General features: G+C 28.6%; 1 protein-coding gene across 6 annotated transcripts in view; it reads left to right on the top strand.

The window, feature by feature from the left end:
- Nucleotides 1-23280, top strand: part of LOC107443613 (growth factor receptor-bound protein 14) — a 107413-nt gene that overhangs the window by 61253 nt on the left and 22880 nt on the right. For 4 of the 6 annotated variants that reach the window (XM_043046967.2, XM_071184156.1, XM_043046974.2 and 1 more), the window contains one exon: nt 18269-18350. The exons of the other annotated variants lie outside the window; for them this stretch is intronic. In XM_043046967.2, the coding sequence (XP_042902901.1) occupies nt 18298-18350 (53 nt within the window). In that variant the 5' untranslated portion in view covers nt 18269-18297. The remainder of the gene's footprint in view (nt 1-18268; nt 18351-23280) is intronic. 6 annotated transcript variants of the gene reach the window in all.

Consider the following 23280-nt stretch of genomic DNA (forward strand, 5'->3'; position numbering starts at 1 on the left):
TGCATACCAGCTCTTAATGCATTATTTTATTAATTTCAGTAAAAGCCTTTTTTATTTAAGTATTTAAAGGAAATATTTATCTTCCCTGAATACTTTGTTTGTTAGTAGATAACGATAAAAATGTAAAGTAAAAAAACATCCTGACACTTAGTAATATTAATGAAATATATGTTTAATAATATTTGTGTTATTTTATTGGTTTCAAAAGGTAATTATTTTAGCACCCGCCCAGATGCTTACCAGTTTTTAAATTTTTCTTTGAAATTTAAAATTGCAATGCATATTTTTTTAACCTGCATTGAAATTAATTTTTATTTAGTGACTAAAATTTTTTTCTTATGGTTAAATAATGAAAAAATTCCATATTACAAACGCCTTTCCCGATCAGTTTAATTTCAATTTCTGGATGAATTAACAATCGGGGGTTTAAATTGCCCCTTTCAACCCCTCCCCAAATTTCGGGGTGCCAGCCCAAACGGTTCCGGAGTTAAAAGAGAAACAGACACACAGACCACCTCTTCATTTTATTGTTATTGATGTAATCACATCTTCGAATCTAAAATTAAACTTTATTAATAATATTACTTTTCGACCTTAAAAATTTAAATCGTTGTCACCCTGACTGAGAAATTTTTAATTGAATATGTTTCATTCATAAATTGTTCATGCTGCTTTAAAAACGAGCTTGCTATCTAATAAAAACTCTAAGAATTATAAAATTTATTGCTTTAAACTACAAAATCATAAAACTGACGGGTATAACTGCTCAATTGTTTTTGTGAATTGCTCAAACCCCGGTGAAATAATTGTTTCAGGCTATTTCAAAAACTACTCCAATACTCTCAACACCGATTAAATCACGAAAAAATATATATTTGTTTTGTTTTTTTATTTTAGCCACATCCTTAAACGCAGCAATAAAAAATTCTTCCGCAAGAAAATTTACTTAAGGGGGGGGAAAAAATAAAATTCATTGGGCGCAATCCGAGAACGAACTTGAACAATAGTAAATAGTTTCTAAGATAAACTCCAACGATAAGGAAGCTTTGTTCGAGTGTATTTTTGGACTTATTGAACATAGAAATGGGCTACTTAAATAATGAATGAACTCTAGACAAAGTAACAGAATGTTTTTTAGTTCACCTAAACAACGTATTCCAAATTCAAGTAGGTTTTGGAATGATACCTATGAGCTAAACGCCCTACGTTCCATAACTGCAACTGAGTAATCAAGAAAGAAACATTGTTCTTGATTTATTGGTTCTAGTATTTTAGGGGACCGTGTATAATTTGCATTTACTGATATTTGTAGTTTTAATTAAATTAAGTACCTGATAGTTAAAATTTTACGTGCATTGAGTATTCAAATATTTATAGCTGTAAGTATTTACTTAAATTTAATGAGTTTTTTAGGGTAATTAAGGGACCGTTCAAATATTACGTAAGCACCTAACTATAGAATATGGAAGGAGCAATGCTTACATAAGACATTAAAATCCTCTTGTTTTCAAAATTTCTTTGTAAACAAACGAAAAAACGTAGCAGAAAAATTTTAAATATTAAATAAAAAGTTTAATTCCAGAAGAAAAAAAAATCTTCGTAGAGTTTTTGAGATCTCAAATTTTAACACAAAAGGAAGGCATAAAAGATTCTTTAAAAATATATTCTTCTCAAAATTTTTGAAAAATGAATTATAACGTAAATTTGTTTTATGCAAAGTTGCATCTTTTATTTAAATTTAAAATAACTACAGTCAAAGTTAAAGCAAAAATCAGAGGCCAGGGTACATTTTACGTAAACATGGGAGAGGTCTGTGATTCGCTTATTTTTGCTGACAAGAAAAATAAGCAATGTTTAAGAAAGAAGAGCTGATTAACAAAAATTTTAAAAGATTTAAAGTAGAGTGAACAAAATTAATAAATTAAAAAAGTAAATAAATAACTCCTCGTCGATTATAAATAAACTTTTATAACATTTTTAGGCGAACAAACAGGCTGCCAATGACTATCATTAAATGTCCTTTCGTATATCTGTATTTGTAATTACTATCAAGATGCATTTGTGTAAAAGAATGTTATATTTTTATTTTTTATTTTTTTCAATATATTTGAAAATGTCATGTTATAAATTTTATGAGCTACCTTGAGTTAAAAGGAGTGGAGCAACATATCCGGTTTCTATGCCATTGAAATATGCATTCAAACCATTCCGAACCATTCATTCAGTGTGAAATTGCTCCAAATCGTTCCAAAACACCAAGTATCTTAACTCAATTACTCAGTAGTGTATATTTGCATTGTTTAGAATAAATAAATAAAATTAATCCTACTATTAGTTTACGAAAATATGTCTTATCACTTTCCTATTTCAAATTTAATCGCAAAATAATTTTTATGGATTTTTTTTTTTTTCATCATCAAAATATGCTTGTAATGTCGTATGTCAAAATAAGTCGCGATTTGAATGACAAATAGTTTTACTACAAGAACTTACTTATCTGATTAAAACTCGGTATTTATGATAATACCAATGAATGATTGCCATGACGCCATTCAAATCGGAGAAATAAATCAATATTTTTCAATTCCTTTTGATTATTTTTATTTGTTATTGTTTAGAATCGTACTAAACCTAGAAAATAATGTATTTTTGCTTGGCATTGGTCTGAAATTTCATTATCTAGTATTATTTGTTTTTATATATATATTTTAAATTATATAATTCACAAAGTGGCTGATTTTATTGAATTGGTATTTTTCCCTTAACAGCCACAAAAACTTTCTTTTTGTGAGAAGTTTGTACTGCAATTCTGGGTGTGTATTGTATTTCCTGATTCCCAGCGTCCAATGTATCGGGTGATATTTAGCATAATTTTATTGCTAAAAAATTTCAATCTTTTCTATTTGTATGCCTTTACAAGCTATTGCCAATGTATAAATATAATTGTTTTTAATCTCTTTAGTCGGAATTTTCAATTATAATAAAAATTAGATGGATAACTAATTACCTTCAAATAACCCTTTAGACAGCACCTTTTAAGCATATTATTATTATGGTTTTTTTTTCTTTGTCAATCTTTAAACAAATAAATTTCTTATTTGAGTTCAGCTGATTTTGTTTTAGGACGAAATGTACTGGAAAATTAACGTGTTAATAAATAAAATGGTAATTATTAAAATTAAAAACTAAAAAAAAAAAAATTTAAAAATAATTCAGTTTAATGAATTGAAATTGTTTTAAAACTTTTTTTCATCGCATTTTTGAATTACTTCTGAATTTTTTGTTTCTAAGTGAAAGTCATGTTTTCTGATATAGTTTAAAAAGTCAGGTGGATAAAATACAGTGTTTCGTCTTTAACGAAAATATATTTTTTTATTTCTGATGGTTTTTAAACCTATGTTATTCCGCGAATAGGACATGACCGGGAAGCGTATAATGTTTTCCAACTATACATAACTTATCACAATAGTGGTATTAATTTCTATGACGTATTCATTCTAAGTTTAAAATATTGAGGAAACATTGAAAAATATGTAAACTTTATTTTAAAGGAAAAGAAGAAAAAAAATTTCCTTTAAAAACCTTTACACCTTTTCCATGTTTTCTCTATATTTGACTTATTTTATGAGTTCTATAACTTGTAGCTTATGCGCAGTGAATAAAACTTATGTTTCTTAATTTTCTTCGTTGATCTCTCTTTTCTTTTATCTGATTTATTTAAATTTTAGTGATAAGCTGTCGTGTAAATTCGTATTTGTAAGCATTTGAATGAATTAAGCATGATATACTTTAGTTAATTAGTTAAAAAAATAAAGCTCGAGATACGTTCTTGTAGAAAAAATGTGTTAAAATATTTTAATTCAATTCTTACTTGAAAATTAATTAATTAAACCTGTATGTTTTATAATTATAAAAAAATTTATTACTTAGCTATTCACTGTTACGTAAGGGTTACATTTGTTTTGTTTTTTTTCTTCATTACGTATAAACAAATCGCACATTCCTCCCACACATCCCTCATGTCTTACGTAAAATATTTTAAAAAACATTTTTTTAATGTATAAAATTATTTCTTCAGTTCTAAAACGCTTTTGTTGGGTCTAGAAAATTTAATGCCCTACGTAAGCATTGCTCACGCACCTGTCACTGGTGCTTACGTAATGTTTGAACCTCTCTTAAAAGTTATTAAAAACTAATTAAATATTAATTTTTTTTTATATTTACTACTTGCTGTGAATATATTATTTTATAAATAAGCCATTAAATGTTTTGAGCAATTGTTAAAAAAAATTACATAAACTGCGTCTTACAAAAATATCTCTCTGAAGAACCTATCCATAATTAGTTATGAAATGTAACTAAGCACATTGTATCATTTGAATTAATATTTCTTTCGTCCTTCTGCCTAAATTGTTTGTCCTTCGTTTTAATGAACGTATGCTTTACGTAATAGTTTATTTATTTCTTCTTCTTTTTTGATTTCATGTTGCATAACGACTACTGACCCGATTTCCGTATACAGCTTTACAACATCTAATATGCCCCCTCCCCCTAAAATGACCTGTTGCTTTACGTCAAAACTTCAAACAGTATGATTTTGATACTATTTTCAATTCTGCCGGTTTTTATTATTAAAGTAAATTGTGTAAAAATAATAATTATTAACCTAATCACTCAAATCCATGTCGAAACTCTTTATAATAGAAAGGAATTATCTATTATCAGCGAATTCGCCACCTCGCTAAATGCTATTAAATCGTCAATTTGGCGGATAAAATTGTGTTTTGGCGGAAGTATTGACTAATGATTTTTTTCCACTGGAAAGAAAAATGTATATTTAACTCGATCCTCAAAATGAATTTTTCTAAACAAATCAGTATTTTTTTATTCGATTAGAGTATTACAGCGCCGCCTGACCAATTAGAATTGGTTCCGAATAATATAAGCCTGCGTAAAATAGTTTTCTATGGCAAAAAAATCTATTATAAAAATTTTTTAAGATTTGCATTTGGCGAGTTCTTTTGATATTTGGCTAATTTACTGGCTAATAAATTAAAATCCTTAGTGCGGGCTCTAAATTAATGTTATATAATAAGCTTGTTTAAATGAATTGTTTGTTACAAACATGATAAAAAGTGTTAAATAATCGCAAAAAGTTTTTTGAAATATTTCCGAAGTGATAACTTAAAGAGTAAAAAATATTTTCCAAAATACCTTTTTGTGGCCTTCAGCGCTATCTCCTCTGAAGTCGCAATCAGTTCCTTCACACTTGACACGTGTACAAAAATCTACAAGTTTAATACTGCAGATTAGCTAAAATCCCTTCTCTTCCCGTATTTTTACAATTGCTTCGTGTTACTTTTTGCATGTATGTTGTTCCTGTATTTAATGAAGGCATTGAAATATGTTAATACCCCAGTTCAGATTAGATTTAAATTGTAGAATAAATACAGTTTAATTTTAATTCGATGTGGTATAAAGAAAACGTGAGGTGTTCTGGTTATAAACAGTTTGCAAATGTTTGTTAAAATAAATTCAGACTCTATAGCAAGTAGTAAAATTCAATCAATTTTTTTAAAACATCTCCTAATCATCAATAAATTAATACTTTAGGTTTAGTTTTACTATCAAGTAGACATCTTTGTCTTTAAACCTTATTTTTGTTAATAATAAATTATAATTGAGCTGTTGAAGTCCAAAAAGATGCTGCATTCGGTCAAATGATCTTCAGCAATCAATTGTTTTCGAACGGCAACGAGACGTTTTCCGTTTTCCTTTTATCGTTGCACAAAAAACGGAAATAATATTTGAAATAAAAGTGATCAATTAGTGCAGGATTTAAGATTATTCCCAGACTAGTGTATTTTTCAATCTTGCGTCAATTGATCAACTAGTTGTAAATAGCAACAATAGTGAATGCCGAAGACACATTTTTACAACTAGCAGCCAGAAAACCTAAACAATTGATGATCTTTTCTCCTTTTTTAAAATTAACTGATTTAGATCATCGAATAGGTTGGACATTTCTGTTAAACTCTGCAGTCATTTATTCAATACTGTGAACGTAAATGTATTCATTAACTGTTTCTAAGCAATCTGTGATTTTCTTGTTGAATTTTTTAAGTCACCAGTATCCAGTCTGTGCCTTAATCGCTTTTTCGGCAAATGCTCTTACTTCCTATACGTTGTGATGCTGGTTACTGTTTGGTAATAAGTGAGTTAAGAAAGTCGATCGTTATTGATTTCTATTCAAATTACAGAGGTGGGGAATAAAAGTCATAAAATCGATTAAGATGATTACAAAACTATTCGACTAAAGCAGTGCTCCCCAACCTTTCTATCGCCGCGGACTGGTCTACGTTTAATAATTTTTTCCGAAACCCGCTTAGACGGTGGACGTTGATCGTTTATATTTTAGATGGTGTTGATTTAATAATTTAATTTCATTGCGTTTAAGCATGCCTCCAAAACAAAATACTTTACTTTGGCTTTAGGTGACGAATCTTAGTTTTAAGTTTATCTCAATTTAAGTTTTTAACTCAGCTCCCAGTTAACCTCTGGTTCTTTAAAAATCACACAAATTCGAAAGAAATGCACCACAGTTATAAAATGGAAATAATTTAATGTCCCTAGGGCAGCCGGGTACCATTTTGATCTACGAACTGGTACCGATCTAGGGGTTGGAGACCACTGGACTACAAAGAACTGTGGCTTGTAAATGCGGTTAGAGATTCTACGCAAATTAAAATAGGGAGAATGAAAGCAAAGGTAAAGATAGTGTGCATTTCTTCATTTATCTTGTACACAGAATTTACTTTTTAAATAATGGTTCAAAAATTTTAACGCTTTAATAAAAATATTAGTTGTAAAAATATTTTTGAAACATTGATATTTTAGAAAATCTTGGCCGATCTCCAGATCATAATCCTTCGTATGGCATTGATATAATTATTAACAGACGTATTAAAGAAAAAACATTCAACTACTCAATTTTCTACTAAATTCTTTTTTTCGGAATGCCGCCCACTTGGCGTGGCCATGGTACCTTTTTCAGATCTTTCTTCACCAAGTGATCGTTAGAAAACCATTAGGAGTGCCCATTTAATTGAAACGTCCACCAGACAACAAGGCAGTTTCTGCAGAAGGTCTCTCATAATGAGTAAAAACTGCGGTTTCTGCGGTAGGTAAGGACTATTCAAAACCCGTACACTATTTTTGCATAACAGATTTCGAATGCAGATGTTATCTCTTAGTTTAAATACCATTTTTGTTTTTAACATTGCAGCTGTTGGAAATCCTAGAATAAATATCAGAAAAATAATTGACATAATTCAGTTCAGTATTTTTTTATTTCATGAAACAATCCAACGTATAAAAGCTGAACATATTTTTAAGATTTAAATGATAAAAAAAATTTCCCTTTATGCTTTGAAAAATTAACTAAAGATTGTTTATATTTATGTCATTAAACTGTCTTAAATAAAGATGAAAAAAAAAGCTAGTCACTGTCTCGGATAGGGGTGTACAACCTTTTTGAGTGAAGGGCCACATGCAGAACAGGTTGACTAACGAAGGGCCACACGTATATTTAATCATGTCAGCGAGAAATATGATAATTTTTTATAAATGTTAGTGTTCGAAGCACTACATCTTTTTATCAAAAAAATTTGTAATATATTTTCAGAAAATTAAATACTTTTTTCAAAAATGAAAAAAACTGATACTTTTTCTATTTATGTAAGTTTGTATTCGATAATAAATATTATGTGTGCATTTATTTTAATGAAAAAATATTTCATTTGCGGCTTTTAAATGTTAAATATGGGATGTCACACTTCTGATTATCCCCTCTCCTTCCTCGGAATATATCACAATTTCACGAACTTCCTCCCTCTCCTCCAAGCTATGAACGACCCCATATAAAACATTAAATTTTCAATTCGTGAAAATAAGAAAAATGTAAAACATTTTGTTACAAATCAGGGGTTTGCGATTAACTTATTTTGCTGCGTTGGGGAAGGGGTCCTAAATCACCAAAAACGTGTTTACTTATTATTTAAATGACCCCTAAACGCAATTTCTAAAAATATTTTTTTGAATTTTAATGTATTTTATTGTATTGTAAATATTTATTGTATTGCTAAAGTTAGTATGAATGTGATGGCTAGGACTTTTTCTTCTTAACATTGCTTAATACTCTCGAATTAACCCTTTGAAGCAGATTAGACACCGTTGTCCCCTTTATATATTTTTTTTCTGACGCTCTTAATTACAAGCAAAATTATATTGTTTTTTTTAACTATAAAAAAATAGTCAAATCCTTATTAAAAAATCTGTTAAGATTATCTGTTATCAATTATTCATTTTGTAATTAAAAGTAATTTCAATAGTGAATAACTGCTTCTCTTACATCTTCTAAATTACTGCAAATTCGAAAAATAATTATTAGGAAATGAGCCGTGTTTGGAAAATTTTACATTTAAAGAAAAAAGACCGGTATTTCATGCCGTATTTTATAACCATAAATGATTAAAATGCTAAATATAATATTTTTCACAGTTTTGACCTAAATTTAATTCGAATCAATGAAAAATATGTTTGATAAAAATTCTGCTTCAAAGTGTTAATTCACCTATACCTATTCTATACCTATTTTTTTAAAAATAGTATGGCGTGTGTCGAATCTGCCTTTCCATGTTTAATCCTGTCTACTGATGGCGCCCCAGTCAAAGAAATATGAGTGATTACCTATCTCACCATAAAATGACCTTGGCCTTGAATAAGGTCTACCAACCTTTTGTTCCAACTGCGCGGGCAATCATTAGATTCGTTAGAGATAGCTACTTTGTTTAGATTTTTTTTTTTTTTTTTTCATTTTATGAAAGGTTCGTTGCCCATAACACAGAATTATAACTACCATGTTACTGACTGAAGTTGTCGAATTCTGTCCATTCGCGATTTCACCCACCTCGTTATTTTCAAGTTCAAGGATGTTTTTATTTTATATAAACGTTAGGAGTAGATTCTTTATGACGGAACGAGTTGATGACTTTCACTGGTGTCCAACGGATGTAACAAGAAACTCAATTAAACTGTTAGGTACTCAACCCTGTAATAATAGTGAAAACAATGTTGCAAACAAAGAAAGGAAAATAGAATAATGCAGTAGTTTTTTTTAAGAACGTGTTTACCGAACGTTCAACTGACATTGCGGATGCGGTCATTTTGACCGCAAATCAACTTCGAATGACTCGTAGAAGAAAAAAAAAGTAAAAGACTTGTGGCTTAGGCTACATTTCTATCCGAAGGTGAAAATTTTGCACCAAACTGTTTCTTAGTATTGTTTTAAGATGGGTGTTTGAAAAGTTACAATACACCGTAACATCATATTGCTTATACGGAATAAATGATGTTTTTCATCGAAAACGTTTTCCCGAACAATTTAAAAATGTGGCTTCTTACCTTTATACCGCCCTAAGTACTTACTTCACCTACTACTGTTTAAAAGTATTTAAAGCCCTGAAAGAAGCATATTATAAGAATATATGTTGAAATGTTTAATTTAAAGTGATGAAAATAAGGTCATTGGATTCGCTTTAAATTAACTTTCTCTTTGATGATGATAGCTAATCTTAGCGGAGCAGAAAATAAATATACCAGGAAATAAATCTGATGTATTCAAGTTAACTTTTTCTATCAGACAAAACGCAAACATATTTTTTATTTTACAATTTAAAGTGGCATACAGAAGTGTGCAGCATTTAAATGTATTTTTAATAGATTTTAGAGCTTTCGAATTATATTATATTTATAAGTAGCGTGATGAACTCGAATTCTTTGTTTAATACGATTGTTGTTCAGTGTTGCCAGAACTTAAGATTAAAAAGTAGCGAATGGGAGCTCCAAAAGTAGCGGATTCGAACATTTTGTAGCCCAAAAANCAGCATTTAAATGTATTTTTAATAGATTTTAGAGCTTTCGAATTATATTATATTTATAAGTAGCGTGATGAACTCGAATTCTTTGTTTAATACGATTGTTGTTATTGTTGACGTATGCCGTTAAGGCAAAGGGGGGTGCGATTGTTCTTGTTTTCCAGTGGCGCCATCTATGGCCAAGAATTCGACTTCTGCCACATCCGTTTATAAGGCGGACCCATTCATACATCCATTCATTCATCCACAGATCGTAATTTTGGCCTGAATCAGAGAACGATCTATCTCCAATCCAGTACCCCCAGAGATATTGATTTTGTTATGGGAACATGGAGGACTTTGAGACTCGACAGATTTAGCGTGCATCAGTCACTATTTACTACAAGGGAAGTCTTCGGCCGGCAGGGATGGAACCCACGACCTCTTGGACATGGGCCCAATGCCCTGCCAACCAGGCTATCCCGGCCCTTTAATACGATTAAAATTTCCAATAAGTTAAAAATAATCTCCTAAGCACCCAAAAAATTTTAACTGAAGAAAATTAAAAAGTGTCAAAAGAATGTATAACTAAAGATTAACGATATCAAGCTTCCTAAATCCGGGAGAACTAAAGAAAACTACCGGTATGTCCGTCTATGTATACGAGAGAATGTGTGAAGAGGCTTGATATTATAGGGAGATTTTATGTTATTGTGATTTGTGTTTAAATTTACTCGAATTTTATAGCTCTTATTAGTTTTCTGTAATTTACTAATTCTAAAAGATTGTTGTTGTTGTTGTTCATTTACGTCGCACTAGAGCTGCACAATGGGCTATTGGCGACGATCTGGGAAACATCCCTGAGGTGATCCGAAGACATGCCATCACAATTTTGATACTCTGCAGAGGGAGTGGCACCCCCGCTTCGGTAGCCCGACGACCTGCACGCGAAGTCGAGCACTTTAAGATAGAATAGTTTAACGAGGACCAATACCGCACACCCTCAGTCCCTACGCAGGCTGATCCAAGTGGTCACCCACCCGCACACTGACCGCAGCCAGTGATGCTTGACTTCGGTGATGTGCTGGGAACCGTGTCTTAACGGATCAGTCCACTGCGGGACTCTAAAAGATTGTGAGCCGTAAGTAAATTTGAGAAAATTTGTACCACAACATAAATTAAGCGTCAGGTTTTGAATGTTATCCCTTATTTGGCTATATTTCTACAAAATATCACCGTTTGTTATTTTATGGGCAACATCATAGCATGCTCGCGGAGTCTTCCTAATCGTTTGTTTTGTTGAAAGTTAATCTGAAAGAACACGTTATATTGTAAACACTACATGATTAATAATATTGGTAGCCGCGCTTTTTCAAACTTAAACGTAAAAATAAATCGTTAGTAGTGAGACACAATTCTTACGGCGAATTTTAACCCATATCGCCATCTGTGCTTAGCTTTATATGGTTATCCATCAATAAATTACTCCAATAATAACTATTTTTATTATCTAGCATGGTCAAGATGTGCCAAAAGTGAACAAAAAAAATTCTAAACACGCGTTATATATTTATGTGTTTCAATAATTGATGCCAAAATGACATCGCTGACGTTTGTTCTGAAAAAAAAAATTCAATTTCATTATCTTGTGAATTTTTTCGGTGTGTATTTTACATTATTTTAATAGCGCCACAAAAATGCTATGGGACCTTCAATTAATTATAAAACATTGTCAGTAACAGCTTACAATGAGCTTTTAAAATTGACTTAAAGCAACTTTCAAAATCTCGAATAATAAAATTTATTAAAAACCTAAACGAGCTGCAGTTTTTAATTATAAGGATTTTTGTTAAGAGATTTTACACGTTGTTTTAGTCAGTTTTAATTTTATCACAAAGGATTACTCTCATTATTTTGCAACATCGGCGTCGCAAGGGCCCAATTTTTGAGGAGGATGAAATTAAATTGCACAGTCATAATAGTTCTCTAAATTTCACACAAAAAAAGAAAAATTCTTAAACGTGCTAAATACCTGCAATAAGAGTAATTTTTTATAAATCTTTTTCTTAGTTTTAAATTCAAGGAATTTAAATCGATGATAATTCACGAAAATTTTCTTTATTCGTCGGAAATATTTAGGGGAACCTTTAGATATTTCTAATTATTGGGTGAAGACTTCCATCAGCTGTAGATATCAAAGAGCATCTGCAATTGGTATGATATGGTCAAGAATAATTAATAAATATTGAAAAAATAAATTAAATTTTTTTTTTATTTAACTAAATTTGTGTTTGTAACTGTTAGTTCAAAATTAAAAAAAGGACTTTTTTACCACCCCCCTTTGAATGAAATTGTTATTTAACACCCTAATACCTTTTTTTTTTATATATATATGTGTTTAATATGGTATTACTACTGTAGTTGATTTATATTTTTAATCAGTTTGCAGTGTTTTACGTTGAAGAAATTTATTGCGTATCATTCTTAAAATAATATATTTATTTATTCTATTTATAACAGACTTTTGTAATGTTAATCTAAGTCCTCGTTGTTTCCTTTTCGGGTGAATAACTCTCAAAATATATAAGCGTTTAATTACTCAAAAACAACTTGTTTGCTAAAGAGTTGTTGCAAAAAGTTGTAAAATCTACCTCATTTCAGACAGTCTGCGATTTTATTTATTGTGAACTTTGTATCTGCGTATACTTCCTGTTTACGAAACTCGCTTTGCGTTGTTTCTCTCTTCCTACCACATTTTATTTTTCATCGAAGGTTACAAGCGTCAATTGACATCTTCGATTTAAAATAAATCGTCATCTTTTCTATACTGAATGTAAATCGACGTCATTGTAGCAATGTTGCATAATATGAAGCTTTGTTTTTTTTTTTATTGCTATTATTATCTAATGTTTTTCAATTTTCTTTGCTGAATGTGTTCAGTTGTGAGCAATTCTGGACGGTGCTACAGCTAAAATAAAACTTTATTTTTAACTGAATTGACGAAATGATTTATGAAAATTAATTATAAAAAAATATATATATTGTTTCTAAAGAATATCCAGCAAAGCTTGCCATGTTGTGTGTGGTAGAATAAACATGGACTGGCAATAAGTGACGTCATCGTAGGTAAATCGTGGTATTTATTGATTCAGAAGCCTATCAGATTCAACACATACGCATAACGTCGCTTACAGATATCCCTTTAAATCTGATTTAAATTACATGGTAAGGCATCATCACTTCGCCAGCAGTTATTTTTTATTTTTTTCTTATATGTTGGTAATGGCAGTTTTTAAAGCAAAGGCTATGTATAAAGTTAAACATCTCAATCAACACTTCCTCCATGATAACCTATGGAGAATTTGCCATTATTACACTATATTAACCTTGGAGAATCTACTATATTAACCTATAGAGATTGCCATGTCCGTATTTATTAAGTAGCCAATTAATATTTCCTACTATTTGTTGTTTCATTTTATGCATTGAAATGTGTTCAATCTGACCAAGATTTTAAATTTCAGTATTTAAGTTTGTAGGTTTAATTTTAAATATTTATTAGGTCTAGTTTAATCTTTAAACTTTGTTAATTTTGAAATTTGCCCATATCTTCAAAATTAGTTACTAGATACAAAACATAAGAAATTTCCATAAGTGAAATGAAATGATAAATATTAAAGTATTAACTATTTACTCCATAAGGAAATTGTGTTCATATGATTCTCCATAGGTTAACACAAAGTAGACCTTTTTCAAGAAGAACCTTGAAAATTTACCGAATATATTTGAAAACTTTTTACCTTTTTTTTTCTTTCAAATTTCGAAAGACAATTAGATAATAAAAAAAAGTAAATAAATAAACCTTGTTTGCAAGATTGTTACTTTCTTGATTCACATTGAAGCACAATAAAACATAAACCAGGTGTAATAAAATAATTTTAAAAAAATTTCACAATAGAACTTTTAGAAATTAGATTAAGTTTCATTATTCTAACAAACTTAACTTGGAACCATTATTATTATTACAGATTAAATTAAACGCTATTAATATTATGACAAATTAAATTAAACATTAAAAAATTACAGCGCAATCATGCTTTAACAAATACAGTGTTCAATAAAATTTGAGTAAATACGTACAATGTAATTTTCCCTGGGTTTCTCTTCATCATCGATTTATTTTTTATTGTTGTATCGATTAGAATATTATTTTTACTGTAGTATCGATACATTTAGAATCTTAGTTTTAACTTAACTGATTATTAAATCACATTGTTAAAGATATTTTTATTTTCTGTGGAATAAAAATATACAGACACGTTTATGCCAAATTAATTTGCTTTCTCTGATTTAAAAATTGAATTCTAGAGTGCAGGAGTTTTAGTTTGCTGTAGATAAATCTTTAAGCATCATTTAATTGAATTTTTCCTTGTGGATTTTCAAAATCGTTTGATACCAAATAAAATAACTTGCCATTCATTCCTTTACAAAACTCTTGAATAATTTTCTATGACGTAATATCCAGTTTCCTTGGCATCTTGCCAGCGAAGCAGTTCGATACGTCGACGTCATTGATTGCTCTTAATAATGCGTTTTGCTCTTTTTATACATAATTTGATTTGTGAACTTACAAGCTTTCACGTGAAATAAAAATGTATTCATTCTTACTTTAATCATCATTGATTTCAATCGTTGAATTCACCATAATATTTTTAAACCTGCTTTCAACTAATGTTAAAATAGAGAAAAACTATGCCGTCATATTATTTTTAATAAATAGTGTTGATAATAGCTTTCAAATTTTGAACAGCTTACACACTATAATTGCAGTAGAAAAATATGTAATCCTTAAAAATTTAAATTGAAAATTAATTTTTAACCTTAACATAAAAAATCAGATAATTAAGTTTTTCTTTTACATTGTGCCTTAATGACTTTTCAACCTATACAACATTCCAACCTTGGCGAACAAAGATTCCAACATATACAGCATTCCAACATATAAATATCCAATATTCTAATACTTATTTGAAAATTCTGTTACATCGAAATTTTATTTCCTCTGCATTTTTTAATATCTGAATTTTAATATAAATTTAACTTTATTGTTCAATTATTTCAAGACCATTGCAATAATTATGTTAAAGGAATGAAATATAACTGATTTTCAGTAATTCTTTTTAATATTTCGTGATTTTTATGTTAATCGACGTCATTGTAGCAATGTTGCATAACATGAAGCTTTATTTTTTTATTGCTATTATTATCTCTATAGGTAATAATAGCATATCTAATTGTCAGTTATCATTCAATTTTTACCAGGGGTCCGGAACCGAAAAATCTTCGATAATTCAGCTCCGCTAAGGCTCCGGATATTTTACTGTATTTATATGCGCGCTTTTGAAGTTAAGTTTTTAATTTGAAATTTTTATTATAAGCAGGTGCATTACAAAATAATATCATCAGCTCACACAGAAAATGCAAGTTCTATAAACAATTGAGTTATTTGTTCAATCTTGAGAAAATAATTAAATCTAATAGTATAATAGATAATAGTATTGGTAGATAATTTAACAGTCTTTCTATAGCAAGTTATACAACAGGCAATGCCGTTAAATGCGACTGGTCTCTTTAATGTCAATACAAACAATGAAACTTCTGGAGTACTAGAGCTTGGGAAAATTTAGGGTTCCGGAAGCTCCAAGAAACACAGCTCCGGAGCTGTTTAAGCACTAGTACCAGATTCTTGACTTTTACGAAAAAAGGCAGACAATTTAGTTGAATTTCAATTATTCATGTTTAATACGTTATGATGTGTACAATATTTCATTATCAATGTAATCTTTAAGCCAAAAAGATGAAGGGGTAAAAAATTCTAAATACAAAAAAAACATAGGTTAATGGCATTTGAACTAATGGTTTGGTTAACAAATTTGAAATAAACAATTCGTATTAATTTTATATAATTTCTCTTGAGGTTTATAAATTTTAATTGCCATAAATTTTGATTTTTCAACATTATATATTTTTTATCATATTTTGATATTAATAATGTAAAAATCTGGGTGATATTTCCGTGTTGTGATCTTTTACGATAATTACAACCGCCAAAGCGTTAAATGGATTTTAAATTTGCAATTAAAAAAAAAAGAAAGAAAACGTGGAGGTTTATCCGGGGGTAGCTATGAAAACTAGTGTTTTTTTTGTTGTTTTTTTTTCCCGCGAGCCGCTTGACTGGTAAGTTGCCCAGACCATGATACAGAAATCTTCCCAAAATCTGCCATACACTACTAAATGCTTGATCTACAATTTGAATTTTAATTGCTAAAAAGTAAATCCTTAGCTTATATTTATATCGCTTAAAAATATATCAAAAATGCCACCAATCGTACGTATTTTATATAAATACATAGAACGAAATTATTTTCTGCTTGTCAAATGATATTTTTTTTTATTAATGTATGAATGAAATTATGAATTTTTCTGTTAAAAGATGAATTGGAGAAATTACAAACTATGTATGTCGAGTTAGACTTAAATGATCGCGACAACTATGACAAATTTGCGTCATTTAATACATAACCTAGTACGTAAAACACAGTAATTTGCCTAATTCTAATATTTTTCTTCAATAAATGTGATTAACTTCACACCCTTAAGAGGAAGTTCGACGAATCGCTGATGCGTAGTAAATATCTCTTGGATAAAGATTGCGTATTTAATAAAAACTTTGTCTTATCATAAAAAAACTGGAGAAAAAAAATGTTTATTTCTACGTTGATAGGGAATGATGAAATCCTAATTTTTATTGGACGACTTTAGACGCCACGCGTCATTCTGGCGTGAAGTTAGATGAATTCTTGAATGAATTAAGTTTTTATTTGTTTATTTTGCTCTTATCACAAAATGTGTGTAACCGTAACCTTGTGAAGAGCCTAATAAGGGGTGGGGGTGACGTTTCTTTGAAAATAAAAGTGCATTGACCACACTTTTAATGAAATATTATAGATTTCTTAACCTTTGAAGTACTTCAAAAAGATAATGTTCTCCGAACTTCTACGTTTACGGGTTTTTGTGAAAATGATATAAAACGTGGTAGAGAAATTTAATTAGAACTAGTCAAAAATGTTTATTACTTTTTTTTAATATTGATGAAAATCCCACAATTAGTTCCATATAATTTAGATGGGAAAAAAAAAGACTTGGAATTCCCGATAAATTTTTTAATAGAACTATTTAATCAAAGCACATATATATTTCTAACCCCGATAACCTAATGAAGGAAATATCCTTCCTTCCTCAATGNATAAATTTTTTAATAGAACTATTTAATCAATCTAACCCCGATAACCTAATGAAGGAAATATGCACACGGAAATAAGGAACATCATCTCTGAAAGTACTACCACTATTATTTTATTTCCGCATCGATTGAGAAAAAAAAAACGATCGCCCGCTTGTAGTTCACTGATCATTGTTTTTATTTCGGAAATGGAAATATTAGTTCTTCTCTTTTATTTATTTTTTCCCCCAACTGTTTAGAATCCTCTTCCTGTAACAACTTTAATAACATTCCTTCCTTAATTTTTTTAATTAAACGTCAATAAATATGCATTAGTTTGTTATGCATGCTATATATATATGTTTTATTAGGTCTCTTAGGCTTAATATGTATTTTTACATTATAACATACAATTAACTTTAAATTTGGAAATTATCCCTTGTTAAAAGATAGAATTTATTGTGATGTCAGATATTCCTTATCTAATTTATCATTTCTTCGTCGTTTTTTGTTTTTAAAATAATTTATCTAATTTCAAACAACTTCATTTTTTTTTTTTTTTTTNTTTTTTTTTTTTTTTTTTTTTTTTTTAATTATTATGAACTGTTTGATTGCCACCCCCCCCCCTCTCGTTTATAAAAAGTATAATTGTTAATGAAATTTCTTAGCTAAAAATGTATGTTATAATTGTTTATAAGTCGTGGGAAAAAAGTTACTTTCTTGCAAATACATATATAAATAAAAAATTTGAAGTTAATCGTTTCATAAAATTCATACGAAATAGGCGAAATGTATAAATACCCAGTGTTGCCTTTTTGAGAACAAATGTATCGTAAGCTATTATAATCTAGGTATATCCTTATTTTAATTTTTTTTTTTAATAAATTACTTTGTTAGCATTTATTCAATTCATATTCACTTAAATATAGCCAACTTTTTTTTTATTTATACTAATTAAAATACAAAAGTGTTTTTCTTATTTTCGAGATAACTCGAATTTTTATATTTTTTTAAAAAGAATTCTAGCAATAATTTTCAAAAATTAAAATGATTTTTGATCGTGTGTTTATAGGGCGATGGTTTACCTCTGACATCTGAAGAATGAGCTGTATTGAACTGCCTAGGCCGAGCAACTTGCTCACTGTCAACCCATTGTAAGTTATTTGTAGAATTATACTTACAATAAGCGATAAGGAAAAAAAATCGGTAACTTTTTTTTTTGCACCACTGTGTAATAATTTACTAATGCTTTATAAAACGTGTTTCTTTAGTTGATTTATTAAAAAAAGTTCATAATTAAATAACATTTTAAAAAATTTAAAGACCATCAAGCTATTTCAAGTGTTAAAATCGGAGAAATCGTTTTTGAATTTTGACCAATTTCAAAATACAAATCGAAAAAACGCCCATGCATAATAAATTAGATTAATATTTATTTCTTTTTTAATTCTCCGTGTTTTTAATTAAATTTAAAATAGTGAAATAATTAATTAAATTTAAAATAAAGTGTTTTTAATTAAATTTAAAATAGTAAAAATATTAATTAAATTTAAAATAATTAAAAACGAAATGCTTATAATAGATACATTTAAAAACAATAGAATAAATCAATTTTAATCAAATTTTCTCAAAAGTTTACTTATAATATTGATGTAGTTTCCGTTGTTCCTTGGATTTAATATTAAAAAAAAAATTCCAAATCGCAAACTCTATTTAACAAAATTCGTATTTTCAAAGCATACTACCTATTTTATATATACTGTAAAATCTAGAAGAAGAAAAATGAAACATTTGTAAATTTAGGAGTTATTTTTCAAGACAGTGAGCATAGAAAACTAAAAATTCGATTTAAATAAAAAAATTTTTTACTTATTGCTATGATTCTGAATACTTTAAGATTAATAATTGTCGTTTGTTGTAGGTATGCGTAATGATACTCGAACGCTGCAGAAAATATGTCATCATCGCGAAAATCATACTAATCTGACTCATAATTGAAAAAAAGAAGGGGGGGGGGGAAAAAACAGAATTACTCGTATTCAACCCTACCGTCAATTTCAGAAAATTCGGATGCAACAACAGAAAATTTGTTTAAGTCGGAGTAACAACAATACAGCCATTTTTATTGAAATTTTTATATTGTTTAGTGATCTAACAAATTAATTATGCTTTTTAAAATATTTTAGTTTTTTCTCCCATAACGGTTACTACTTGTATTTTAAGTTTTACGGTGATTATTTTTATTTTATCATCATTGTAAAATTTTGTAGTTATAATTTTCTTGATGACTTCGACCCAATCCATAAAGCAATAACATAAATGAGAAAAAGGACACCACCGGGAGCAGTCCTAGTGGATCAAGGCGTAGGTACTTGCTTTACTCACATTTACCAAATCACCGCATTTCATTTGTATTTTAAACTAATACATTACTTTCAGGGAAGATGCTATGGGAAGAATTTATTGCTGAAACTTGGGATAAACTTCCTACTTATATTCATTGTTGAATAATGTTTCTAAACTGGTTTGCTGTCAAATATGTTAAGTAAATCATTAAATGAACTTCAAGTTCCAATAAAAGATCTATTTGCGTCCGATTTCCTTGAACTTTTCCTGAAAGGTCGGTCACTGTCAAATCAAAAATCTTAATTTTTTAAGTAACTTAATGTTTGCAACGTCAATACATAGTTAGTTATTTTATTTAAAATGCAGTCAACACTTAATTTAATCATAAGTATGTTTTATTTCATGTACTTTTTTTTCAGAAGTAACTACTTCTTTTTTAGAAAATAAACACTCGCCTAAAGCATTTGCTGTGTTATTATACTGGAGTAGAAGTAATGAATTAATACATTGTAATATATACAGTGTTAATAAAAGTTTTAAGTTTTGAAATAAGCTTGCTTCAAGACTTTCGAACTTCGAAAAATAATTTATTGTCAATTAAAAAAAAGTGCTTTAAAATAAAAAATAATAATGTTTTATTGAAGGCAAAGTATATAATTTTGAATTTGCAACCATCGAAAATTGATATTAGCAAAGATTTCATCATTTTAAAATGCAAGATTTGAAACTTTGAAATTATTATTTGGTTTTAGAATTTAATAACTTCCTGTAAAAGTTTATATAGCTTATAGTTAACCATTGATACACTGTTAAAATATATTGTGATACAGTTAAATTCATTAAATTTAATTTTTTTTTCTTTCCTAAGAAGAAACAAATATTACAAATGGAATTCTGGAAGCAATGAATTTGATTACCTCTTTGTAAAAATATGGCACGAACAACTCATTCGAAAGAATTCTTCACCTGAGATCCATATACGAAATTCTTTGAGAACGTCGTCATACATCGACGAAATGCTTTCCTAATGCTTAAAATATAGAACAGACCCTCTCAAAGAGACTTGTAAACAATATGAAAGATAAAAGAAATTCAAAACATTTAAATCATTAAATCATTTCAATTTATTTCGTTAGGTAGGCGATACTCACAAGGGTTCCAAGAGTTAGGACTATTTTTAACCAGTAATAATTATATTTATATCCAATCCATAATCTTTTTAATACTTCGGCTGTTTGGGTGAAATGATTTATGTAAAACAGGNGAATTACGCTTTTTCTTCAATTTAATTACAAGAAAAATCAATTCTGCCTTTTCAAAGAAAGTTCCAACTTTTTCAAATTACTCCCCCCCCCTCCCCCGCAAAACACACACACACACACATATATATATATATATATATATATATATATATATTCCTTTTTTTCCCTCTCTCTCTCTTTCCTTTCCTTCATATGCAAATGGGACTTAAAATCGCATTCACACGATTTAAAATTATACATCTCGATTCATATTAATGTGATTTAAAAATATCTCTTCGGGATTCGTATATACAGAATTTAAAAATCACACATCAAAATTCGTATTCCATTAAAATTCGTATTTAATTTCACGTAATTTAAAATAAAATCGTGCATCGATATTTTTTAATAAAACGTTTATAATACTCTAGGAATATGTGCTTCCTACGTGCTTCATATGTGTTTCAGGTTTTTTCAGCTTTTTTGTTTTTTACTAAACTTATCCTTGTTACACCAAATGAAAAAAGCAAAATTCTAAAAAAATTTAATTTTAATTACAATGAACGATGTATCAGATAATTTATAAAAAGAATGTGCATTTATAAAAAAAATTCCATAAGTATTTTTCATCAAGCATTTCAGTTTAAAATAAAACAACCAAATTCAAAATGAAGAATTGCGTTTCTATTATAACTGTTCTTGCCAGTAAAACAGTTCATTTTTTAAGGCCATTACAGCTCATTTTTTCATTTCAGCATATGCATACACCAAGAACAAATTCAAGAAATTTATTTGAAATATTTTATTCTTCCCATTAAATATTTGAACAAAAATTGAATCGGATTTTTTTTTTAGTAAGTGTTAGTATAATCGCATATTGTGTCTTATTACTCTAAACCTAAAAAAATTTAATATCTATTCTTATAAAGTATTTAAGTGATTAACAAATTTAAAGCAATAGTCAATTTTTTATGTAATATAAGACTATAACTTAGACTTATTTTTTGAGACCAGACTAGATAAATAGCAATATTATGAGGATTTTTATTACATCTACCATAATTAAATTAAAAAATTATCATTTAAACTTATTTTAAAATATTAGTAATTTGTAGTTGGTTTAAAAAAAATGCAAGTCAAGTGTCCTATCAATATTTTATAAAATTCATTAGAATGAAGAATTTTAATGACTATTTCATGTCGCTATCGTTCATAAACGGTATAAGTATGTCTATATCATAACATATTTTCTGGTTTAACTCCTGGTTTCTCATGCTTGCAAACTATGACTTCTATCTAAAAATTAAAAAAAAATTATTTAGATAGGAAAAAAGAATCGAATTTCTTTTTAGAAAAATGTCCATTTTTCGATCGAGATATTCCAGGATTCTAGTCAATATCTTAGACGTTGAACATCCTGTCTGTCTTTTCTCTTATGCGTGCGAGACCGTCTGCGATTGATCGCATTTTTTGATTCGTTTCTTTTGTTCTTCCAAGTATTCTGAATTTGAAAGTATTTTGATTTCAATGCATTTTTTTTCTTCTAATAATGAATTTTTTTTTTTATTGACATACACGTAAACATTTAACAAAACGTGCATGTTTATATTCACATGTAAAATGTTGTATTTAAAAACGTTTCAAGTGTGACTGAAGTTTATTTTACTAAAATTTGGCAAATTTTTTTAAATTATAATTAATAAAATTTAAATTAATAAAATTATGATTAATTAAAAAATTTGATAGCAAAAATGGCTTTAAAGCTGTAATAAAATATAGTGTGGATATTAGCTTTTTATTAAGGATGTCTATTATTGGTAGCATTTAAAAGACATTATTTAGTGTTATTAATTATCAAAAAAAAAAAAATTATACATTCTTGTTTAAGTAATCCATTTAAATGTTCAAATTTCCGTAAGCGTCTGGACATATTCAAAAAAAAAAAANATTTTTAAAGAATAAAAAAAAAAAAAAAAAAAAGAAGTCCGTTAAAAAGTCAAACTAGTACCGCCTCAAATCACTGAGCCAGAAATAATTTAAGATAAAAACTAAGATACAATTTCTTCAACCTTTCTCTTGGGGTTTTACCAATTAGTTTATCTTATATCTTTTACTGTACCAATTCCTAAATGGTGTTGATTACCACACCACGACCTGTTTTTAATTTATAGTTTTGATAACTAAATATTTGGCATTGAACTTTTTGTTGGAAAATAAAATTCCTTTGTCCTTAGTTTATTAAACACATCTGCCTTCGGGAGGCCCTGCAATGGGTAAATAAACACTTAAGGGCTTTGGGAAACGAATTGCAACATCAAATAAAGATGCTGTAACTTGTCCCACTCTTCTGGCTTTGTGCCTTTTTCCCTCCTTACCTTTCCTGCTAAGATTTTGACTTCTCGATTTCACTTATACTTGACTCATATTTCGTTCTCTGAAGATTTCACTGCTATGTTTTAGTGTTATACATAGAATTTGACTTCTCGATTTCACTTAT

This window comes from Parasteatoda tepidariorum, chromosome 8, assembly GCF_043381705.1.
Source record: "Parasteatoda tepidariorum isolate YZ-2023 chromosome 8, CAS_Ptep_4.0, whole genome shotgun sequence".
In the NCBI taxonomy this organism is placed as follows: domain Eukaryota; kingdom Metazoa; phylum Arthropoda; class Arachnida; order Araneae; family Theridiidae; genus Parasteatoda; species Parasteatoda tepidariorum.